The sequence below is a fragment of the Lagenorhynchus albirostris genome, chromosome 2, assembly GCF_949774975.1.
Source record: "Lagenorhynchus albirostris chromosome 2, mLagAlb1.1, whole genome shotgun sequence".
Classification (NCBI taxonomy): domain Eukaryota; kingdom Metazoa; phylum Chordata; class Mammalia; order Artiodactyla; family Delphinidae; genus Lagenorhynchus; species Lagenorhynchus albirostris.
This window is the reverse complement of record NC_083096.1, coordinates 29,302,905-29,326,673: the sequence shown is the minus strand read 5'-3', so window position 1 is coordinate 29,326,673 and position 23,769 is coordinate 29,302,905. Positions and strand designations below refer to the sequence as shown.

The following is a 23,769-nucleotide window of genomic DNA, read 5'->3' as shown; positions in this document are numbered from 1 at the left end:
GTTTCACTGCTCCAGTTTACATTTTACTGAATTTTTCAATAGAAGGATCCCTTCTAGCTATCTGGTGAATAAATATCCTCCATCAGCTTACCTTGGAACTATTATTTTGATATCCTGTTACAAGTCACACCTTCCCACTAAAGTCAAAAAAGCAATAACCATTTCATGCCTATAGTATGACTGATCCCAAGCTCACCAGGAAAGTGGACGGCTTTCTCTTGACGTTTTTGCTTTTTGTATTTTTTTTCCCCAAACCAAAAAGTTGAAGTGTTGAGACAAGTGAATAATCCTGGGCCATGAAAAAGTTATGGTTACACTGAGAATCATTAAGAGATTTGATTGCTGCTCCAATAGCAGGAAGAGGAGCTTCCTCAGTCTGAGCCACTGGGTCCCAAGATGTATGATTTATTAAAGATCTCATATAAGAAGGAAGAGTTAGCCTGGCTGGGTCCCACACATTTACTTAGCACTCACCTGGGAATGTATAATAGCTCTGAGGGCCAAGGTCAGAAAAAAAGATCTGTGGATCCAGAAATTTCCAGTTGGAATTGTGTCTACAGTCTTCCTGATTCCACAGCCCCATTATAGCCTGCTCCCAGCTGAAACTGTTTACTGCACCTCCTCTCCTTCATTTCCACTCTTCACTGGGTAATGCCAGTTCATGTAGCTATGTGTCATTGTGAAGAATATACACTTTTGGAGTAAGGCAGACCTAGATTTGAATCACATTTGATTCACATCATATAGTATTTATGATAAGCTTATTTACTTCTCTGTGCTTCAGTTTTCTCTTTTGTAAATGGGACAATAATAGTGACCTTTCAGAGCTATTCTGAGGATTAAATAAGGTACAACATGCAAAACACAGAACTTTTTAAAAAATTATTTAATTTATTTATTTATGGCTGCATTGGGTCTTTGTTGCTGCGCACAGGCTTTCTCTAGTTGTGGTGAGCAGGGGCTACTCATTGTTGCGGTGCAAGGGCTTCTCATTGCAGTGGCTTCTCATGTTGCGGAGCATGGGCTCTAGACATGTGGGCTTCAGTAGTTGTGGCTCACGGGTTCAGTAGTTTTGGTGCACGGGCTTAGTTACTCCGCAGCATATGAGACCTTCCTGGACCAGGGCTCGAACCTATGTCCCCTGCATTGGGAGGCAGATTCTTAACCACTGTGCCACCAGGGAATTCCCAAAACACAGTACATTTTAAATAAAAGTTCCTTTCCTTTCTTCTTCGCAAATCATCTCAAAAATGAAACTAAAATAATTCTGAAGGGGATCAGTAAATTGATAACTTTGAAAACGTTAAACTGATATCTCTCTATTTCTCTATGGATAAGTACATATAGTAGCCATTGAAAGGTAATGATTAAAAGCACATAGTCTATAGCTAAACTACCTTGAGTTCAGATCACTTTGTAGTTCACTTGTCTCATCTGTAAAATGGGGATAATAAATTTACCAACCTCATAGTATTGTTATGAGTGTTAAACACGTCAAGCAGGTAAAATATACAACAAACCTGAAACATACTAAGTGTTTGCTAATTGTTATAATTCAGGACTCTTATAGTAAAACTTATAATTTATACAGATTAAGATAGAGATTTCCTATTTATTTTAATATTTCAATCCCTTAAAAGAGAGCTCTGCCAAATACCTATGCCAGTTTCTCTAAAATGTGTATTTTGGGACCAACTATATTATTTTTTAGAGGTGTCATTTTGTGTAAATGCACTACATAGGTTTTTGCAAAGGAAAAAAAAAGGCTGTTTAAAAATCATTTTTCCTTCACAGTAGGCAATAAAAACCTACATCTATTCCTTTTGCATCTGATGTCCTAGATTATTCAAATAATACTCATGTTGATAACCTTTTCATTCTTTGACAGTCAAGTAACTTTGCAAATATCTTTATTACCCAAAGTTCTAAAAATATCAGTGTCTACTTTCAGATACAGGCTAGTAGATAATTTCTTTTTAAAAAATATTTATTTATTTATTTGGTTGTGCCAGGCGGGCTCACTAGTTGTGGCTTGTGGGCTCCTTAGTTGCAGCACATGGGCTCCTTAGTTGTGGCATGTGAACTCTTAGTTGTGGCATGCATGTTGGATCTAGTTCCCTAACCAGCGATCAAACCTGGGAGTTTGCACTGGGAGTGGGGAGTCCTAACCACTGTGCCACCAGGGAAGTCCCTAGTAGGTAATTTCAATATTCATTCATTCAACCAGAATTTACTGAGAATCTACTCTGTGCCAGGTAGTGTTATAGAATACAGATGCTACCGAACTCAGATTTGGCTGCTTGCTACTCGAAAATCAATGTCCAAGAGGCAAGTGTTAGTAGAATGGAAAGTTGCTTTTAATCAGAAAAGCTGGCATATGGGGAGGAGGCAGACCCCCAAAACCAACTCTGAAGATTCTGCTTGGCCATGAAAGTTTTTAAAGGGAAAAGGGAAAGTAATCTCAGTTAATAGACAGACATAGGGAGTCATACTTGTAGCCATCTCCTACTGTGTGGAAGCTTGTTGACTCGTGATCTTTCTATAAATGCTACCTCATTCACACAGTTTGTTCGCAAGATTACTGAAGGGGAAGGTAGGGGAGTGATCTGGTCATCTGTTAGTTATTTATTCTTCATTTTTACTTCTTTGATCTATGGAAAAAACCAACAGGTTAAGCAACATATTGTGTGATCAAAAGATCTGAAAGGTGTGCTTAGGCTGGACATGAGTAGAGCATGGGGGTGCCTGGCTTAAGATTAGTTACAATATAGCTTTGCTAAAGTGGCAAGAAAAAAGAGGTCTCCTGCTGAGGGCGATTTCGTGCAAAGAGCTGCTTACACAGACAAAACTCTCTGCCCTTGTAGAGCTCTCATTATAGTGGGAAGGGAGAGGGTCAGTGAACAAATAGATTACTAAAATACATAATATTCCAAATTATGGAAGGTAACATGGAGAAAAAAATAGTCAGAGAAAGGAAAATTGGGTGACCCAGGGTAGGCAGAGGAATTACAATTTAATGGTTAGCGAATGCCTCACTGAGAGGGAACCTTTTCAGCAAAGGCCTGAGAGAAGTGGAGCAGGTCATGTGGATATCTAGTGGAAGAACATTCTAGGAAGAAGGAACAGCACGTGCAAAGGCCTACAGGTGGGTGTGTATCTGGAATGTTCAAGGAATGACAAGGAAACTAGTGTGGCTAAGTAGAATAAGCAGCAGCAAGAACATCAGGAATTGAAGACACAAGAATGTCCATAGAAGCATTACTAATAATATCCCAAACCTGGAGACAACTCAGATATCTATTAGTAGTAGAATGGATAAATTACATTTATATAATGGAATTGCACATAGAAACAGAAAAGAAAAAAGACTATAGGTTCTTTCAGTAATATGGATGAATCTCAAACACAGTATTAGGCAAAAAAAGGCCAAAGCTAAAGAAGAAAAACTGCATGATTTCACTTACATAAACTTTACAAAAAAGGCAAAATTAGTTCATACAGTTAGAAGAAAGATTACAGTTGCCTTTGAGGAGAACAGAGATATTTGTTATTGGAAAGGGGATACAAAGGGTCTTTTGGGAGGGTTGAGTGGAGGTAATACGTATGTTCATTTTGTGGTAATTTGCTTAGCATTTGCGAACCTTTCTGTACCTATGTTATACAAAAAATTAAAAAAAGAAAAATATACAGTAATGAATGGAAGAATATGATATAGCAAGTACACACAATTCTTTCAAGAAATTTTACAATGGGAGCTGAGAAATGGGACAATAGCCAAAGGGTAATTTTGAAGAAGAGAGAAATGACTGTTTTGGAAACTCCCATATTTGCCATAAATAAGAAACACCTGTCCTATTATTTACTCAGTAGGTTTTCTTTACATTGACTCATATTTAATGTAAATTTATTTAAAAAGCAAATCTCATATTAACATCATAAGAATCACTTGACACAATAAAAGTAACTGTAAAAATACAATGAAAAAGCCATTCAGTTAAAATAATCTAAAAATGTAAAAACAATTAAGTGTAAATAAATCTAATTGAGCTAAAAAATAAGTTCCTCAGTCAGAAAACTAGAGCTGTTAATAATCACTCAGACAAAACAAGCATTCTGTTCTATGTCTATATAACCATCACCACCTCTGCTCACTTTTCCATAACTATCTCTTATACTTTAAGAACCCCATTTCAAATATTCATATTGAGTTCAACAAAGAAAAAAATTAAAACACAGTCCTCACAACTCTAGGAGAAAAGGATGCTGACCTGCCCAGCACTTGAGGTCATTCCCAGTTCTGTGTCTCCCTGACTTAGAGGGAAGTTGGGCTCTGAAAAAAAGCCTTCCCTTGCTGACTGAAAAGAACCTCCATTCCCACATCTCTTCTTGTAAAGTGCTGACATGTGTGCATAAGTATGGGAGTTGGGGAGATGCTGCTCAGCTGTGGCTGTAGCAACCTTGCCTGAAACAAGGTAAAGTTAGGAGGGCATCCCAGAGAGGCTGCAAGTGATCACATCACTGAGTTCTAGGGCCCTAAATCACCTCCCTGTTCCACATCTTAGAATACACTGCTTCATAACAATGGAGGCAATATTTTCCAAATTAAATATCAGCGTACATGATCTTTCAGGAAGATAGAATATTTAAAAAACCAGAGCTGCCCAGCCAGGCACCCTGCATCCTGGCCAGGGGCCGCCCCACCCACCAGTGCACACAGCAGCAGCTATGGCCGTGCCACAAGAGGAGGGTTCACACAGCTTACACAGAGGACAACCCTTGAGCGCCTGGCTCTGGTAGCCAAGTGAGATTGCACTTCTGAGCCCCACAGGACATCTCCTAAATAAATCCACTACTTGAAGACTGGAAGAGATGGATAGTTGACCTAATGCAGAGAAACAAACACAGCAAATTAGACAAAATGAGACAGAGGAATATGTTCCAATAGAAAGAACAAGACAAAATCTCAGAAAAAGAGCTAAAAGAAGTGGAGATAAACAATCTACTTAATAAAGAGTTAAAAGTAATGGTCATAAAGATGCTTACTGAACTCAGGAGAAGAATGAATGAACACAATGAGAACTTCAACAAAGAGACAGAAAATATAAGAAAGAACCAAACAGAAATTATAAATGAACTGAAAAATACACTAGAGGGGTTCAACAGCAGACTGGATGAAGTAGAAGAATGAATCAGAGAACTGAAAGACAAAGCAATGGAACTCACCCAGACAGAATAGCAAAATGTAAAAAGAACTTTTTAAAAATGAGGACATTTTAAGGGACCTTTGGGATAACATCAAGCAGAACGACACATTATAGGGTTCTAGAAGAAAAGAAAGAGAAAAGGCCAGAAAAATTAATTAATTGAAGAAATAGTAACGGAAAACTTCCCTAATTTGGGGAAGAAAACAGATATCCAGGTACAGGAAATATAAACCCAAAAAGATAACACCAAGACACATTATAATTAAAATGGTAAAAGTTAAAGACAAAGAATCCTAAAAGCAGTAAGAGAAAAACAACTTGTTGCATAAAAGGGAAACCCCATAGGGCTATCAGCAGATTTTCAGTAGAAACTTTACAGGCTGGAAGGGAGAAGCATGACAAAGTCAAAATGCTGAAGGAGAAATAACTTCCAACCAAGAATTCCCTACCCAGCAAGTTATCACTCAGAATTGAAAGAGAGATCAGGAGTTTCCCAGATAAGTGAAAGCCAAAGAAAACCATCAAAAAACAAGAAAAGACAGAAAGAGTAGAAAGGAACAGGGAGAAACTACAAAAACAACGAGAAAACAATGAAATGGCAATAAGTACATATCTATCAATGATTACCACATTAACAAAATTAAGGATGAAAACCATATGATCATTTCAATAGATGCAAACAAATTTGATAAAACTCAACATCCACTTACGATAAAAACTCTCAACAGGGCTTCCCTGGTGGCGCAGTGGTTGAGAATCCGCCTGCCGATGCAGGGGACACGGGTTTGTGCCCCGGTCCGGGAAGATCCCACATGCCGTGGAGCAGCTGGGTCCGTGACCCATGGCTGCTGAGCCTGTGCGTCCGGAGCCTGTGCTCCGCAACGGGAGAGGCCACAACAGTGAGAGGCCCGCGTACCACAAAAAAAAAAAAAAAAAAAAAAAAAAAACTCTCAACAAAGGGGGTATAGAGGGAATGTACCTCAACATAATAAAGGCCATAAGTGACAAACCCACAGCTAACATCACACTCAGCTGTAACAAGCTGAAAACTTTTCCTCTAAGATGAAGAACAAGACAAGGATGCCCACTCTTGCCACTTTTATTCAACATAGTATTAGAAGTCCTCATCACAATTAGACAAGAAAAAGAAAAGGCATCCAAATCATAAATGAAGAAGCAAAACTGTCCTTTTTGCAGATGACATGATACTACATATAGAAAATCCTAAATATTCCACCAAAAAACTGTTAGAATAAATAAATTCAGTTAAGTTTCAGTTTATAAAATCAACATACAGATCTGTAACATTTCTATACACTGATAACAAACTATCAAAAAGAGAAACAAAAAATAATAATCCCATTTACAATTACATCAAAAACAATAAAATACCTAGGAATAAATTTAACCAGGGAAGTGAAAGACCTACACACTGGAAACCATAAGGCACTAATGAAAGAAATTAAAGAAAACACAAAAAAATGGAAAGATATTCCATGTTCATGGAAGAAAAAATATTGTTAAAATGTCCCTGTCCCAAAGCAGCATAGACTCAATGCAAACTACCAAAATTCCAATGGCGTATTTCACAGAACTAGAGCAAATAATTCTAAAATTTGTATGGAACCACAATAGATCCCCATCAGGCAAAATAATCTTGAGATAGAAGAACAAAGCTAGAGGTATCACACGTCCTGATTTCAAACTATACTACAAAGCTATAGATATCAAAACAGATTGGTACTGGCACAAAAACAAACACACAGCTCGATGGAACAAAACTGAGAGCTCAGGGCTTCCCTGGTGGCGCAGTGGCTGAGAGTCCGCCTGCCGATGCAGGGGACATGGGTTCGTGCCCCAGTCCAGGAAGATGCTACATGCCACAGAGCGGCTGGACCCGTGAGCCATGGCCACTGAGCCAGCGCGTCTGGAGCCTGTGCTCCGCAACGGGAGAGGCCACAACAGTGAGAGGCCCGCGTACCGCAAACAAAAAAAACAAGAAAAACTGAGAGCTCAGAAATAAACCCATACATATATGGACAATTAATTTACAACAAAGGTACAAAGAACATACAAAGGAGAAAGGATAGTCTCGTCAATAAATGGTGCTGGGAAAACTGGACAGCCACGTGCAAAGAATGAAACTAGACCACTACCTTATACCATATACATAAATTAACTCAAAATGGATTAAAGATTAGAATGTAAGACCTGAAACCATAAAATTTCCAGAAGAAAACATAGGCAGTAACCTCATTGACATCTATCTTCGTGGGTTTTTTTTAGATCTGACTTCAAAGGCAAGTGACACAAAAGCAAAAATAAACAAATGGTTCTACATCAAACTAAAAAGCTTCTGCACAATGAAAGAAACCAGCATCAAAACGAAAAGGTAACCTACAGTATGGGAAGAAATCTGCAAATCATGTAGCTGTTAAGGGGTTAACATCCAAAATATATAAAAAACTCATGCAGGGCTTCCCTGGTGGCACAGTGGTTGAGAGTCCACCTGCTGATGCAGGAGACACGGGTTCATGCCCCGGTCCGGGAAGATCCCACATGCCACGGAGCGGCTGGGCCCGTGAGCCATGGCCGCTGAGCCTGCACGTCCGGAGCCTGTGCTCCACAACGGGAGAGGCCACAACAGTGAGAGGCCCGCGTACCGCAGAACAAAACAAAACTCATGCAACTCAACATCAAAAAAACCAAAAAACAAACCCAAACAACCCAATACAAAAATGGGCAGAGGATCTGAATAGACATTTTCCCAAAGAAGACATAAAATGGCCAACAAGCATATGAAAAGATGTCCAACCACACTAATTATTATGGAAATGCAAATCAAAACCAATGATATATCACCTCACATCCGTTAGAATGGCTATTAGCAAAGAGATAAGAAATAAATGTTGGAGAGGATATGGAGAAAAAGGAACCCTTGTACACTATTGGTGCGGCTACTATGGAAAACAGTATGGAGATTCCTCAAAAACTTAAAGTTGGAACTACCATATGACCCAGCAATTCCACTTCTGGGTATTTATTCAAAGAACCTGAAAACATTACTTTGAAAATTATATACACCCCTATGTTCATTACTGCATTATTTACAAGAGTCAGGATATGAAAACAACGTGTCTACTGATGGGTGAATGGATAAAGATGTGATACGTATACAGCTGTCCAGGTACATTTGAATTTCAGATAAACATGGAATTTTCTTTCACAATATGTCTCAAATATTGCACTAGACATACTTATACTAAAAATGTATCTGTTGTTTATCTGAAATTCATCTGTAACTGGGCCTGTATTATTATTTGGTAAATCTGGGGGACAAAGTCAAATAAAATAGTATGAGAAGGGTCAGGGCAGAGGTCATCACAGGATGTTTGGGCACATGTCAGGGAAGAGTTCATAGAGCTGGTAAGACTGAATCTTAAGCTGATAATTTGTGGTGTGTACCACTCATTTCAGAATTTAATAACATCATCATGAGTTATGATTTAATTTTTTGATGAATATATGTTTTGTTTACAGAATTAGATCCTACGTTGCTTGAAGACAGCAACCAGTTCTTTGCATTCCCCATACCACCTAGTACTGACAGGCACACCAAAGGCGTGTAGTAAGTAACTGCATGAATGGATTCAAATGGTTTTATCTTTGCAAAGAGTAAAAATATTCTGTTTATGAAATCATTGTTAACTGGTATTTTCTTTTTTAGTTTTTAAACACTGCAGCCAAGAATCCAGTCTGGTACCTTTGGAGTCAAATTAGTAATAAAGATAAGGGTTGTCTGTAGGGCAGCAACCTAGGTTAGTTTCATGATGCTGTGGGCACATTTTTGGTATCTGGGCTCCTTCCTAAGACCCTCATGTGTGGCATACTCTTGCTTGGATCAGACATATTGAAGCAGTACTTACAGTAGGCAGTCAGTCCAAACTGACTACTGACAAACACATCCCACTCACACTTAAGTTCCTCTTCAACCTACAGTTTGGAACTGTCCCCCACCTTCCACTACAGTGAGCTCCAAGCTGGTCCAGAGTGAGGTCTACCGCTATTCAGCTGTTAGAATCACAAGGGAAGATAATTTTTCTGACCTCCTCTCCTAGCATCAGCTCTTCAGACCAGAACTAGGGAGGCAGCCTTGCTCCCACTAAGCACACTTCCCCAAGTGGCACCTTTCCAACAATTTATAAGGTAATATGTTGACATGATAGATGTTAGATTGATCATGAAAAGACATTAAAAAGAAACCTGAGAGAAACATACAGAGTAGGCAGTCAAAAAGGGAGCATTTTTGTTTTTGCGGTACGCGGGCCTCTCACTGCCGTGGCCTCTCCCGCCGCGGAGCACAGGCTCCGGACGTACAGGCCCAGCGGCCATGGCGCACGGGCCCAGCCGCTCCTCGGCATGCGGGATCCTCCCGGACCGGGGCACGAACCCATGTCCCCTGCATCGGTAAGACAGACTCCCAACCACTGTGCCACCAGGGAAGCCCCCAAGGGAGCATTTTTTAAAATGCGCTCACTTCTTCCCCTTTAATTCCTTAAATTGAGTCTGAATTATCATTCGTGCCCATCTCTGGGCCCAGAGTATACTCTGTGGTCTGACCTAAGGTTCTTCCCAATTTCTTTTTACCACAATATTTCTAAGAAGACAGTAACCAGGTCTAGAGCATTATGAGGACTTGAAGCTTCCGCCACAAAAGTCAAAAACGTCTTTAAAGTCTGTGCACCATAGGCCCATTTTCATGACTGGTTATAGTTTCCCCAGGCCAAAGGTAAACAAAGCTGGACACTAGGTAAAGTAGTCAGGACAGATTTTAGTCAATAATATATTGCAGGGCTTCCCTGGTGGCGCAGTGGTTGAGAGTCCGCCTGCCGATGCAGGGGACACAGGTTCGTGCCCCGGTCCGGGAAGATCCCACATGCCGCGGAGCAGCTAGGCCCATGAGCCATGGCCGCTGAGCCTGCGCTCCGCAACGGGAGAAGCCACAGCAGTAAGAGGCCAGCGTACAGCAAAAAAAAAAAAATTAAAAAAAAATAACATATTGCAACAGGGAAAAGTGTCAAGCATGAAATGAACTCACCCTGGATTTGTACATAAGCTACTGTGCAGTTACAAGAGGAAATGGGGGTGTAAGTGAGTGGTGGCTCAGTAGAGGCTGGGAGTGAAAAACAAAAAAGAATCGGGAAGGAGAACTGGAGACTCACCTGGGATTGCTAACCAGAATTTATGGCAGTTAGGCTCCTCCCCTCCTAGAAACATGGGGTAGAGATCCTACCTTCGGATGTTGACCGGTACAAATGCTAAATTCTTTTGGCAGCCTTGAGCTTTCTCAGGCAGGCACTTCAAATGGAGCTGGGGTCACTCGAGGGATGTGGATTTGATGTTAAGAGACCATGTTAGTGTTTGTTCAAGTCTTTACATGCCAAGGTTGAGGCTTTGAGAAGAGGGCAGAGAAGACTGGCCAGCCCGGTTAAGGAAAGACTCTCTGTCACTTAACAGTTAAATTATTTAGTAAGCGCTCCCTCCCCTTCCCAAAGTCTACAGGAAGGGTCCAGGGAATAAATATCTCAAACTGCACTTTCTGTGTCCCTGGAGCCCACGTGCAGCTGCCTGTCACGAGCCAGGGTTAGCAGCACAACACAAGGACTAGGGACAATTCCAGCAGGGACCCTTAAGTTTAGAAACCTCAACACAAACACGCTGCGCACCTCTCAGAGCTTCAGCGCTCAGACCTGAGGCCGCAGTCGGGAGAGATCCTCGACTCCGAGCAGCCCGCGAGAGGAACTCAATGCGCATCCCGGGCGCCGTGCCCTGTTGGCCAGCAGAGCCAGCTCCGCTCACCCCTCCAGAAGGCTGCCCCGGGAACCAAGCGCTTGCAGCTGCAGCGTTCCGAATCCACTCGGCGATGCCCGGGCACAGGCCGGAAGCGGGAGGCCGTGGGAGGCGGAGCCGGCATCGAAATGGGGAGTGACGTCACTTCCTCTGGGCGGGGTCGCGGGCCATCCCGCGCAAATTGAAAGGTCCGGATGCCGGTGCACAGCTGCGTCCCTGCGCCCCTGCCCCTTGAGTTCCCCGCAGCCGCCTAGCGTGCTCCGGCCCAGGCGAGTGGGGGCCGTGGGGATAGGTTTCTGAGCCCTCACAGGGCTGCCCTCCGACGGACGGCGCGGGACCTAGCCGGGAAGCGAGCGGAGCGGGCTGTTCAGGGCACGCGGTGGGTCCCCGCTGGTTCCTGCCCCTGCCCTCGGGATCCGGGGTCTGCGGGGCTGAAGGGGAGGGTCTCACGTGTTCCCGGACCCTGCAGTGGCCCCGAGGGCGGCGCGGGGCTGGGGGGCACCCCTGAAATGAATTTGTAGTGCGGCGGTGTATGGGCCGGGGGAGCGCGCTCGGCCTGGCCAGGGCTGCGGTTCGGCGAACCGAGGGAGGGTCCTCTCGTTTTCCTGCGCAAGCTATCAGGTCAGTTTTACATGCAACTTCCCAGCTTCCAAATGTTTGACAAGTACATTGTTTTCTTAACGTTGTGCAGGCCAAAGGAACGTGTTTCCTGGAAAGGGCTTGTGGGCCTCCCTGCCAATCCCTGTGAAACGGGATGGAGCGGTGACATTGTGCTGTCACTACTACTTGGTGCTGCGGGCGGTCTCCTGAGGATGCTTTGTGCCTAAGGCCCCCCATCGTTCTCACTGTGCTGAAGAGGAAACATTTATTCGAGAATATTTACCTAACTTAGAAAAAAATGTAAGTTTCACGAAATGTATATACTATGTCAGTTTTCCTCAGAGAAAGAAAACTCTTTTCAGGAATGTCTGAGAGGTAGGAGACTAATTGTTTTTCCTAAACTGTGGCTAGAGGACCTCCTGTGTCCAAATTACCTGCCATATTTAAAATTTAGAATTCCCGCCTCACTCCAGGACTAGCGAATCATAGTCCCTAGGAGTGGAGTTGAGAATGTGCCAAGAATTGAAAATTGAGAACTGCTGAACTAGAGTATCACAGCTTTGATACAGGGTTTCAACAGGGTAAGTCTGACTTCTGATCCTGTACTTTTCTTCCTTTCCTCCCAAACGTAATGCCTTATGGGAGAGATTTATTTTACGAAATGCTGAGCAGCTACTCAGTGTCTCCTGCTTTTACTTTTTTATCAGGGGAGTTGGGGGAAGGGGCAATAGTTGCTTGGGAAAGGACTGGCAGCTACAGGTTTCCGTATAGAAAGGGCTTGGGGGCTGCAACCTAGACGGAAGAGGGTGGGAAGCTAAAACATTTTTCTTGAAACTATTTGCACAGCAGGCGTGGTTTCACATTATTTGGGGATAGCTTTCAGAGAGTCCAGTGGAGTTGCCTCTGGACGCCACCCACCACTGCTTATAAACAACGTTCATTGTTTGGAATAAAGCGTTCTGATGGCAGTAAATTTCATTCCTAGAAAAGTACAGCTTTAGTTCTATAATTGTGTTTGATTATTTTATTTTTCAGATAAAATGTTCTACAAACTGTTTTGCATGTTATTTCTTATAATGCCTGTGTAGAGGCAATGTGGTATCATAGCATACATAGTTTTATAGATTTTAACAATGCCTTTTTGGAGAGAAGACAGTCTCATACTTTTTTAGTACTTTCTGCTTGCTTTATACTGTGTTAAGGGCTTGGAGCAAACGTTATGATTCCAAGTGGGAAGGCACTTTAGAAAGAATAAACATTAAGGAACTATGAAGTGGCATTAGAGATAGTATTAGTGACTGGGGTAAATATTTTAGACTATGGAAATTGTTTAACAGGGAGGAGCCCACTTAAAATATTAAAGAGCATGATTCTCAAATATCTGAACGATAATCGTTGCTATATCAGTTTCCAAGCTCTTTTTCTTTATTTTTCCAACACTTTTGGGTAAATATATTTTGCTTTAAATTTTGCCTTTCTCTTTTCATATCATGTAGTTAACTTGGCACTATGGGGATACAAGGATTACTGCAATTTATCAAAGAAGCTTCTGAACCTATCCACATGAGGAAGTATAAAGGGCAGGTAGTAGCTGTGGATACATACTGCTGGCTTCACAAAGGAGCTGTTGCTTGTGCTGAAAAACTAGCCAAAGGTGAACCTACCGATAAGTAAGTTTGGACCTTATATTAATTCATTGCCAATTAAGAATGAGACTTATAATGCCTTTTTTTCAGAAAGGGATCATTTTTATTCAATGCCAGGTTTATCAAGACGTGAGAGTATGTGCTTTAGAATATTGCCAAATCAGGGAACATTTCCTTATATGTTATAGTCCTAGTTTTCATTCTTTATACTAAGCCAGAGTATTAGGACACTAATGGACAAAGACTGTCTTCTTTATTCTTTATCTAAGATAAACTTTTTAACAATATTCTAAAAATTCACGGTGATTTCAGACTCCTACTTTCTTGGGTACAGACAACACATTGCTAAGCCCTATTAGCAAAACAAGGCAGTTGCTTCTAAGGGACAAGGTGTTCTGACTCCCTTTTACTTCACTTGGGGCCAAAACTGGTGACCCTGTTGACATCCAGTCATAACTCTGTGACCTCATTTTAGCAGGACGAATGTCCTCTTTATTTTTTAAATAGAAACACTAGAAACACTAGAAAAACAAGCAAGCATAGTTTTTGGACAGAGATTTCCCACAGGAATTTGGATACTATTATGTGTTTTCTTTTTTGCAATATATTATTTATCTCCTAGAGGAAAGGCTCACAGATCTTAGTCTGATTTACTTAAGCACAATAGACAGTAATAACCCTTTTTGTTTACAGAAGATGGAGGGAGGGGGTGGGGATGGAGAGTAACAGAGAAGTCATTATTGAAAGGTGAATGTATGTTTTGGGCTTTCAGGCCTATGGAGTTAATTTGACCAAAAGTGACGTGTTACAGTTTGTGTGGATCTGAAGGAGTCTGGGCACTTCTGCCACTCCAACTGTTATAATCTTTTTTTTTTTTTTTTTTTGCATTACGCGGGCCTCTCACTGTTGTGGCCTCTCCCATTGCGGAGCACAGGCTCCGGACACGCAGGCTCAGCGGCCATGGCTCACGGGCCCAGCCGCTCCGCGGCATGTGGGATCCTCCCAGACTGGGGCACGAACGCGTGTCCCCTGCATCGGCAGGCAGACTCTCAACCACTGCGCCACCAGGGAAGCCCATGTTATGATCATTTTTTGAAAGTGATTTCTTTTCCACCACTAAATTTGAGCAGTTGCGATTACAGTTGAAGACTGCAAGTTTTTCAGTGCTACCTTCAGTGTTTCTTTGAATTGTCTTCACTGGGGGGAAACTTTATCTCTAGTTTTTTGGTAATTTTTAAGGATTCTGAGATTTTTGACTAACTGGAAGAGTTGTCCAGAGTACAGGGAGTATCCTTTGTTGTCAGAGATGAACTCCACAGGACTGACCATGTTGTAGGTGTTTAGTAAATGTTTACCGAACTAGAAAGTTTCAGGACTTTCAGCAAAGTATTTGTGTAATTTTTTTCCCACTGCAACTAATAAGTCACATTTGATAGTTTACTTTCCTTTTCTTTTTCACCTTTGGATGGGGATATTAACCAGAAAAGGTCAGAAAATTTGGATAAGCCTATGATAAACCTTTATGACCGTAATAAAGAATGATGTCACTCTATATGTGCTTACCTGGAAAGATGTCTAAAATATATAAAGTGAGGGACCAGGTGTCTGATGTTTATATTCCCTCTAGTAATTTTTTTTTGCCACACTGCACGGCATGCAGGATCTTAGTTCCCTGACCAGGGATCGAACCCATGCTCCCTGCAGTGGAAGCACACAGTCCCAACCAGTGGACCGCCAGGGGAGTCCCTCTGTCTAGTTTTTAATAAAAAAGTAAATTTCCTTTAAAATTTATTACAATTTTATGTTTGCTTTCTTCTATTTTTACTTGATACTTAATCAGTAGGTCACAATCATTGTTCTGTAGACAATGAAGGTCTATTGTCACTGGTTTACAATAAAAGGAAAAAAAGAACAATGTAGTGAATTTTCCATTAAGATGAATATATTTGATTTAGAAGATTATCTTTTAGGATTGTGTCTTTTCATATTTTTCAGTTAAAATTGATGGAAGTTGTACGTGTAGCTATTGTTTTTAAATTTTATTGACGTCTAGTTGATTTACAATGTTGTGTTTAATTTCTACTGTACAGCAAAGTAATTCAGTTATACATATATATAAATTCTTTTTCCTTATGGTTTATCCCAGTATATTGAGTATAGTTCCCTGTGCTATACAGTAGGACCTTGTTGTTTATCCATCCTATATATAATAGTTTGCATCTGCTAATCCCAAACTCCCAATCCTTGCCTCCCCAACCCCTCCTCCCCTTTGGCAGTAACAAGTCTGTGCTCTATATTTGTGAGTCTGTTTTTGTTTCATAGATGTGTTCGTTCGTGTTGTATTTTAGATTCCACGTGTAAGTGATATCATATGGTATTTGTCTTTCTCTTTCTGACTTACTTCACTTAGTATGATAATCTCTAGATCCATCCATGTTGCTGCAAATGGCATCGTTTCATTGCTTTTATATGTATACCACATCTTCTTTATCCATTCATTTTTCAATGGACATTTAGGTTGTTTCCATGTCTTGGCTGTTGTAAATAGTGCTGCTGTGAAAATAGGGGTGCATGTATCTTTTCAAATTACAGTTTTGTCTGGGTATAAAACTTTTTTTATACTCCTGGGACAGGAGTGGGATTGTTGGATCATAATGGCAACTCTATTTTTAGCTTTTTAAGGAACCTCCCTCCATACTGTTTTCTATAGTGGCTGCACCAATTTATATTCCCACCAACAGTGTAAGAGGATTCCCTTTTCTCCACACCTTCCCCAGCATTTATTATTTGTAGACTTTTTAATGATGGCCATTCTGTGGTATGAGGTGGTACCTCACTGTCTCACTGTTGTTTTGATTTGCATTTCGCTAATAATTAGTGATGATGAGCATCTTTTCATGTGCCTATTAGGCATCTGTATGTCTTCTTTGGAGAAATGTCTATGTAGGTCTTCTGCACATTTTTTGATTGGGTTGTTTGGGGTTTTTTGTAATTGAACTGTAGGAGCTGTTTGTATATTTTGGAAATTAAGCCCTTTTCAGTCACATCATTTGCAAATATTTTCTCCCAGTCCATAGATTGTCTTTTTGTTTTGTTTATTGTTTCCTTTTCTGTGCAAAAGCTTGTAAGTTTGATTAGGTCCCATTTATTTATTTTTGCTTTTATTTCTATTGCCTTGGGAGCCTGACCTAAGAAAGCATTGGTATGATTTATGTCAGAGAATGTTTTGTTTATGTTCTCTTCCAGGAGTTTTATGGTGTCTTGTCTTATATTAGTCTTTAAGCCATTTTGAGTTTATTTTTGTGTATGGTGTGAGGCTGTGTTCTAGCTTCATTGATTTACATGCAGCTGTCCAACTTTCCCAACATCACTTGCTGAAGAGACTGTCTTTTCCCCATTGTATATTCTTGCCTCCTTTGTTGAAGATTAATTGTCCATAAGTGTGTGGGTTTATTTTTGGGATCTCTATTTGGTTCCATTAATCTGTATGTCTGTTTTTGTGCCAATACCATGCTGTTTTGATTACTATAGCTTTGTAGTATTGTCTGAAGTCTGGGCGGGTTATGCCTCCTGTTTTGTTCTTTTTTCTCAGGATTGCTTTGGCAATTCTGGGTCTTCTATGGTTCCATATATATTTTAGGATTATTTGTTCTAGTTCTATGAAAATGTCTTGGGTATTTTGATGGGTGTTGCATTAAATCTGTAGATTGCTTTGGGTCATATGGCCATTTTAACAATATTAATTCTTCCAATCCAAGAGCATGGGATATCTTTTCATTTCTTCAATTTCCTTTGTTAATGTTTTGTAGTTCCCAGCATATAAGTCTTTCACCTCCTTGGTGAGGTTTATTCCTAAGTATTTTAAAAGGGATTGTTTGTTTATATTCCCTTTCTGCTATTTCATTGTTAGTGTAAAGAAATGCAACAGATTTCTGTATGTTAATCTTGTATCCCGCTACCTTGCTGAATTCATTTATCAGTTCTAGTAGTTTTTATGTGACAACTTTACGGTTTTCTACGTATGGTATCATGTCTTCCTTACCAATCTGAATACCTTTTATTTCTTTTCTATTGTCTGCTGTGGAAAAGACTTCTAATACTATGTTGAAGAGAAGTGGTGAGAGCGGACATCGTTGTCTTGTTCCAGATTTTAGCAGGAAGGCTTTGAGCTTTCACCATTGAGTATTATATTGGCTGTGGGTTTGTCATAAATAGTTTTTATTATGTTGAGATATGTTCCCTCTATACCCACTTTCGTAAGGGTTTTTATCATGAATGGATGTTGAATTTTGTCAAATGTTTTTTCTGTATCTATTGAGATGATCATCACATGGTTTTTGTCTTTTGTTGATGTGATGATTTGCATATGTTGAGCCATCCATGTGACCCTGGAATGAATCTACATGGAGCTATTGTTAACTGTCTTGCCAGAATAAAAATTGAAATGCAATACCTGATTCTTGTTTGCATCCTGGACTAGGGAAAAAAATTGGAGCAGTGCTGTGCTGGAGTCAATTTTTATGAGCTGGCTATACACCATCTCCTCCCAGTTCAGCATTTAGTGAGCCCATATTGGTAGTTTATCCACCACTGTAGAATATTCATGTCAGGGATTGACAAATGCTACATATTAGGTACCACTTTCTCTAGAACTTGTTAAACATTTAGCAGGTCACCACTGGTTATAACAATACTGGGACAATCAGACAAATTTTAATGTAGACTGTATATTAGATGGTATTTTGTGGCTGTTAAGTTTCTTGGATATGATAATGGTGTTGTTGGAGAAATCAGGTATTTTTTCTACTATTCTTTCAACTTTTCAATAGATTTGAAATTTCTCAAAGCAAAAAAAAAAAAGAAAATGGGGTAAAAAGGCTAGATATAGAATCACACAATGTCAGAACTGAAAGGGATGTCAAAGCCTTTTAATCTACACATGAGGAAAGCAAATATCCCATAGCCCATTAGGATCCAAGTCTAAATTAGAGTTTACATTTCCTGTGAAAACATTTGCTTAAAAAAAACAGAAACCTCTTTTCATAATATGTCTCATTTGGTTTTAAAAATAGCAAAAGTATTACCTAAAGATGCAAAGCATTTAATTATTTTTCTTCATTTTCATAGGTATGTAGGATTTTGTATGAAATTTGTAAATATGTTACTATCTCATGGGATCAAGCCTATCCTGGTATTTGATGGATGTACTTTACCTTCTAAAAAGGAAGTGGAGAGGTCTAGAAGAGAGTAAGTTAATTCTTTAACTTTTTAAGATCTGAGATTGTGGTCTGTATAATACGAATTTCTTTTTATTTTAGTTTGTTGAGGCTTATTTTAATCTCTAGTACATGAACAGATTTCCTTAGATGTTCCATGTGTGCTAGAAAGGAATATGTGTTCTTCAGTTATTGAGTGGATGGTTTTATGTCTGTCCAGTAAATCAAGCTTATTGGTTGTAATGTTCAAATCTTCCATATCCTTATTGGGTTTTTTAATGTTTTTTTTCTTTGTTTTTTATGTGTGTCTACTTAATTCATCAATTACTGAGAAAAGTACATTAAAATTTCACTATGATAGCGGAATTATCAGTTACCTTGTAGTTCTGTCCGATTTTTTTTGCTTTGTTTATTTTGAAGCTATTTTATTGGTTGCATTCAAGTTTAGAATTTGTTATATTTTTGTGGCAAATTGAAGCAATATGCAGTGACTCTTTTAGTCTCTATGCTTTTTTGTTCTAAAGTCTATCCTGTCTGATGTTTGTATAGCAGTAACAATTTTCTTTTGTATGTTCCTAATGTCTTTTTCTGTTTATTTTCAGTTTTACTATGTCATTGGTTTTAAGTTTGTCTTCTATAAAGAACACATCACTGTAATTTTTTTATCCATTCTGTCAATCTTTGTCTTTTTTTTTTTTGCGGTATGTGGGCCTCTCACTGTTGTGGCCTCTCCCGTTGCGGAGCACAGGCTCCGGACACGCAGGCTCAGCGGCCATGGCTCACGGGCCTAGCCGCTCCGCGGCATGTGGGATCCTCCTGGACTGGGGCACGAACCCGTGTCCCCTGCATTGGCAGGCAGACTCTCAACCACTGCGCCACCAGGGAAGCCCAATCTTTGTCATTTTTAAAACTGGAGAGTTTTATTCTTTTTACATTGATCATTAATTACTAATCTATAGCTCCTACCTTGCTTAACTTCTGGGTTGATTGTTTTTTCCACCTTATTGTTGTCTCTTGTTTCTAGTTGAAAAGTGATGTACTCTATTTCTCTTCTTTCAGTAGTTATAATTGAAATTTTGTCATTCATATTTAACTCAACAGAATCTAGTATTTTTATAACAGACCTTAGAAAGAATTTCTGTATTTTTTTTTTAAAGAATTTCTGTATTTTATTGAAGCACCTATTCTGCCACTTTTCATCTGTTCTTGTTTTTACCCTGTGTTAGTTTTTAGGTCCAGGAGTCATTGTGCTGTACAGGAAAGAGCACTGGGCTTAGTTGTTAAAGGTAGTATGAGTTAGCCCCAAACAGAAGTAAACCTCACTGAGTGATCATTTTGTGAGAGTGCTGCTTGCCTACTTTTGCCATCTCTGGGCTTAGAATCAAATTAGAGAGGGCTCTTCAGGTCTAGGTTTTTCAATCTAGCTGTATTTAGTGGGCTCTGATCCTTAAAGTCAGAACTTTATAAAGTTTATAAAAGGATTAACTGAGACTGTCTGCACCCACATTCTAGTAGGAATAATACACAGTTTATTAAAAATACTTTTAATAAAAAGTTAGTTTCAGGTTACTTCTTAAAGGATTGGTGACACCCCTAAACCAGTGTGGCTAAGAGACTAGTCCATGCCATATCCCACCTGGGTGTCCCCCATCCTGTTCTTAATTCTAATTACAGAGTTATTTCCTCTTGCTAACTTCAAGAAAGGCTAAAAAATGTTTCAGCTGTCTGTCTCTGACCTGAGTGCTCTTTCTGACTTATCTCTGTAGGATCAGCTTTCTTTTTGCCACTGTAGTGGTGGGAAGGGCATTTAAAATCCTTTTCTACAAAGTCTCCTCATCTCTGGAGCTCAGTTTAAAAGTGAACTAGGAAATTTTTGTGTATGTGTATATGCACGTTTACTTAAAAGGTAAACTTCATGAGTTCATACTGATACTTCAATTCAAATTCAAGACTACAGGGTTTTTTTTTTACTTAACTTTTTCTGTATGGTGTCCGTTGCTCCTTTCTTTCCTACTAAGAATCCTCGTTTTCAAGGATACAAGGATAATAAAGTTAGAATATCTTATAATATAACTCATTTATTTTACCCCACATTATATTCAACAATAGATTCAGAATAAAATACGAATACTACCACTACCAATATGATTGTTGAAAACTGTTACAGTTTCTTTTTCTTTCCTTTGCATGTGCACTCTCTCCCCCCATTTCAAACATAGTGGTACTACTTTGTCAGGGCACATAACTACTGCTCTCTCCCTAAACAGGGAGAGAGCAGTAGTTATTTAGTCTTGCGTCTACAAATCACGATATAGCTAATGGCTATTAATAGTCCTTATATCAATGTCTCTCATGTTTTTTTGGTTTTTCCATGGTTTGTCCTCTAGTATTGATAGATTCCACAGAGAAACTCACAGGAAACAGTATACTTCAGGTTCTTAGTATGTTGATAAAGTTGCACCCTTTACACTGGAAAGTTAGTTTTAATGGTGTAAAAGCCTTGACTTACATTTTCTTAAGTGTCTTCATTACTCCATTTTCTTTTGACATGAAGCATTGCTATGGGAAAGTCTGATGATAAGCTTGTGTGTACAGGCACTATAAATCCTTGTTCTTTTTGTCTAGAAGCCCCAAAGATCTGGGTTAATGTTCTCAAGGATTGGATGTGCACTTTCAAATGAGTCAAACATTTTTTATTCTAGGAAAAATTCTTGAATTATAGTTTTATTGTCATTTTTTGATTCCTTCTCTCACCTTATTTTTTTATCTTGCAGAAGAAGACAAGCCAATCTTCTTAAGGGAAAGCAGCTTCTCCGTGAGGGGAAGGTCTCAGAAGCCAGAGAATGTTTCACCCGTTCTATCAATATCACACACGCTATGGCCCACAACGTAATTAAGGTGAGCAAAATAAGAAATTAAGCCAAAGTAACAAATTACTGGGTTCATTTAGCTAGTTATAAGTTGTTTGTTGAGTTGTTTGTTAAGGAAGTAAAGGGAGGAAAATTATTCTAGGCCTAACCTTCAGGAAAGCTGGGTGTCAGAGGAAGAAGGAACAGTATCTGTAGGTAGAAGAGAGGAGTCCAACAGTTTCCAAGGGAGAAATCCTAAGGAATAAGTGAAGCTCTCCCTTTTTAGATGTGTCACTTACATAGATAGATGTGCTCCACAGAGATGCAAGGAATAAATTCCTGGAGGTTCAATCCCACCCCACTCATAGTCTTCGACAGTTACTGTAACCTTCACTCATGAATGACTGTCAGATCTGTTGAAGTAGCCTGGCCAACTCAGGATCTCTACAGACTTCTAGTCTACTTGATCTGCTTCTTAGAAGCTTATTTCCTTATTACCTATTACCATAAATCTTAGTGTCAGCATGCCCCAAATCACAGCCCACACTTCCCCTTTTCAGGTCTGTGTTCAAACTGCTTGGTAAACAAATGGGAAAATAGTGATTAAATTCTGTTGTTTCATCAGTACAGTGTCAGACTCGTGTCCTGTGATAAGAGAACCTGGGGAAACGCATGACTTGTGTTCTTTTTAGAGCATAATCATTCTTAAGATGGTAGCTTTCTATAATTTGAAATAATTAAGCTTTATAGCTTGTATTTGCCCCCAAATGTACAGCAATATTTCTTTTTTCATAATTTATATATTGATTTTTAAAAAAGATTTCTTAGTGGCTGTATGATTAGTTCAATATGTATAGGACTAAAAGTAGAAAAACTTACTTCAAAGGAAATGATTTTCAAAAATAATATTAGCAAGTATTCAATACATGTTGAGGCTGGTAATAAAATGGGTTTGATATAGGAAGTTGTTCAGTGCTTTGCAGATGCTGTTCTTTAGATTGACCAATCCTTTCCCATAGGCTGCTCGGTCTCAGGGAGTAGATTGTCTTGTGGCTCCATATGAAGCAGATGCACAGTTGGCCTATCTTAACAAGGCTGGTATTGTACAAGCTGTAATTACAGAAGACTCTGATCTCCTCGCTTTTGGCTGTAAAAAGGTACCTAACTACAACTACTCCATACTATTTTTCTGTGTGGATGGAAATAGTGTAAATCAGGAGCTGAAGTTTTTTATCCTATTTAATACCTGCAACTAATATTTACTTACAGTTGTTAATAATTGTTTTATTAAAATGAAAAGAAAGGTTTTGCTGCTTGACATTTGTGTAATCTGGACGATTTTTCAGAGTAAGCCCTTACAGTTAGAGGGTTTTGTTTTCTCCAAATTCTTTAGTGGAATGTGGTCTTATTTTTTAATAATGGTAACTTATATGCTTTATATTTTTCAATTAGGTTAGGTAAATAAGCTAACTTATCTACTAATGAGATGTTATGCAGTTATTTAGAATTATGTATAAAACTATTTAATGGAAAATTTTATTATGATATATTAAGATACAAAACTATAGGGTGATTTCATTTTTGTTAATATCTATGTTATTTATATTATCTATTTATTTCATAGATGAAGAAGGATCTGTGAAAAGGTTAATGCTGGGTAACAGTGATAGATGAGGCATTTGGGGCAACTTCTGTTTTCTTCTTCCTGAGTTTCTGTGTTTTCCAAATTTTCTACAGTGGACATGTATTACTTTAAGACTAAGCAAAAGGGTTACTTTAATATGTAAAAGCGGAAGGTAAGGAGAAAATGCTTTTTGTATGAATTGCTATTTGACATGATAACCCTGTAATAGGTTATCATGTCAGAAAGGGCCTTCTTTATACCAGAGTCAAGACAATTGAGTTCTGGCATATGACCTTGTCTAGCCATAGCGTATGCTTCAATTTAACTTATTTGCAAATATCACAGTAATTAACTGGCCTACCTGTCTGTCTTCTCAGTTATGATAAAGAACAAGAAAGACCTCTCAGAAATACTGCAATGTCTTAGATGATGAAAAATAAAAATGGCTCTTTCAGGTGTTAACAGTTTCCATTCCTCTTGAAGGTTATTTTAAAAATGGACCAGTTTGGAAATGGACTAGAAGTTGATCAGGCTCGGCTAGGAATGTGCAAACAGCTTGGGGATGTGTTCACAGAAGAGAAGTTCCGTTATATGTGCATTCTTTCAGGCTGTGACTATCTCTCATCGCTGCGTGGGATTGGATTAGCCAAGGCCTGCAAAGTACTAAGACTAGCCAATAATCCAGATATTTTAAAGGTAAGAGTGATTTACCAAGTGTCATATTCAGTTTCTGAAGCAGTTCTTAAATAATAGATGAACTGCTCAGAATATGGATCTTAA

The 23,769-nt window shown here is 39.3% G+C and overlaps 1 protein-coding gene and 1 long non-coding RNA gene across 3 annotated transcripts in view; one reads left to right on the top strand and one right to left on the bottom strand.

Annotated features, from left to right (window-relative positions):
• Window positions 1-871: 871 nt before the first annotated feature.
• Window positions 872-11,093, bottom strand: LOC132515723 (uncharacterized). The gene is made up of 2 exons (XR_009539174.1): window positions 10,955-11,093; window positions 872-1,141 (listed from the first exon to the last, which is right to left on the bottom strand). It is a non-coding gene; the product is annotated as an uncharacterized LOC132515723 (long non-coding RNA).
• A 170-nt stretch (window positions 11,094-11,263) lies between these two features.
• Window positions 11,264-23,769, top strand: part of EXO1 (exonuclease 1) — a 39,673-nt gene continuing 27,167 nt past the window's right edge. Inside the window, exons 1-7 of one of the 2 annotated variants that reach the window (XM_060142076.1) lie at window positions 11,264-11,433; window positions 11,746-11,954; window positions 13,151-13,324; window positions 18,428-18,547; window positions 21,291-21,414; window positions 22,385-22,522; window positions 23,473-23,685. In XM_060142076.1, coding sequence (XP_059998059.1) covers window positions 13,164-13,324; window positions 18,428-18,547; window positions 21,291-21,414; window positions 22,385-22,522; window positions 23,473-23,685 — 756 coding nt within the window. In that variant the 5' untranslated portion in view covers window positions 11,264-11,433; window positions 11,746-11,954; window positions 13,151-13,163. The remainder of the gene's footprint in view (window positions 11,434-11,745; window positions 11,955-13,150; window positions 13,325-18,427; window positions 18,548-21,290; window positions 21,415-22,384; window positions 22,523-23,472; window positions 23,686-23,769) is intronic. The other variant, XM_060142077.1, reaches the window with a different exon arrangement.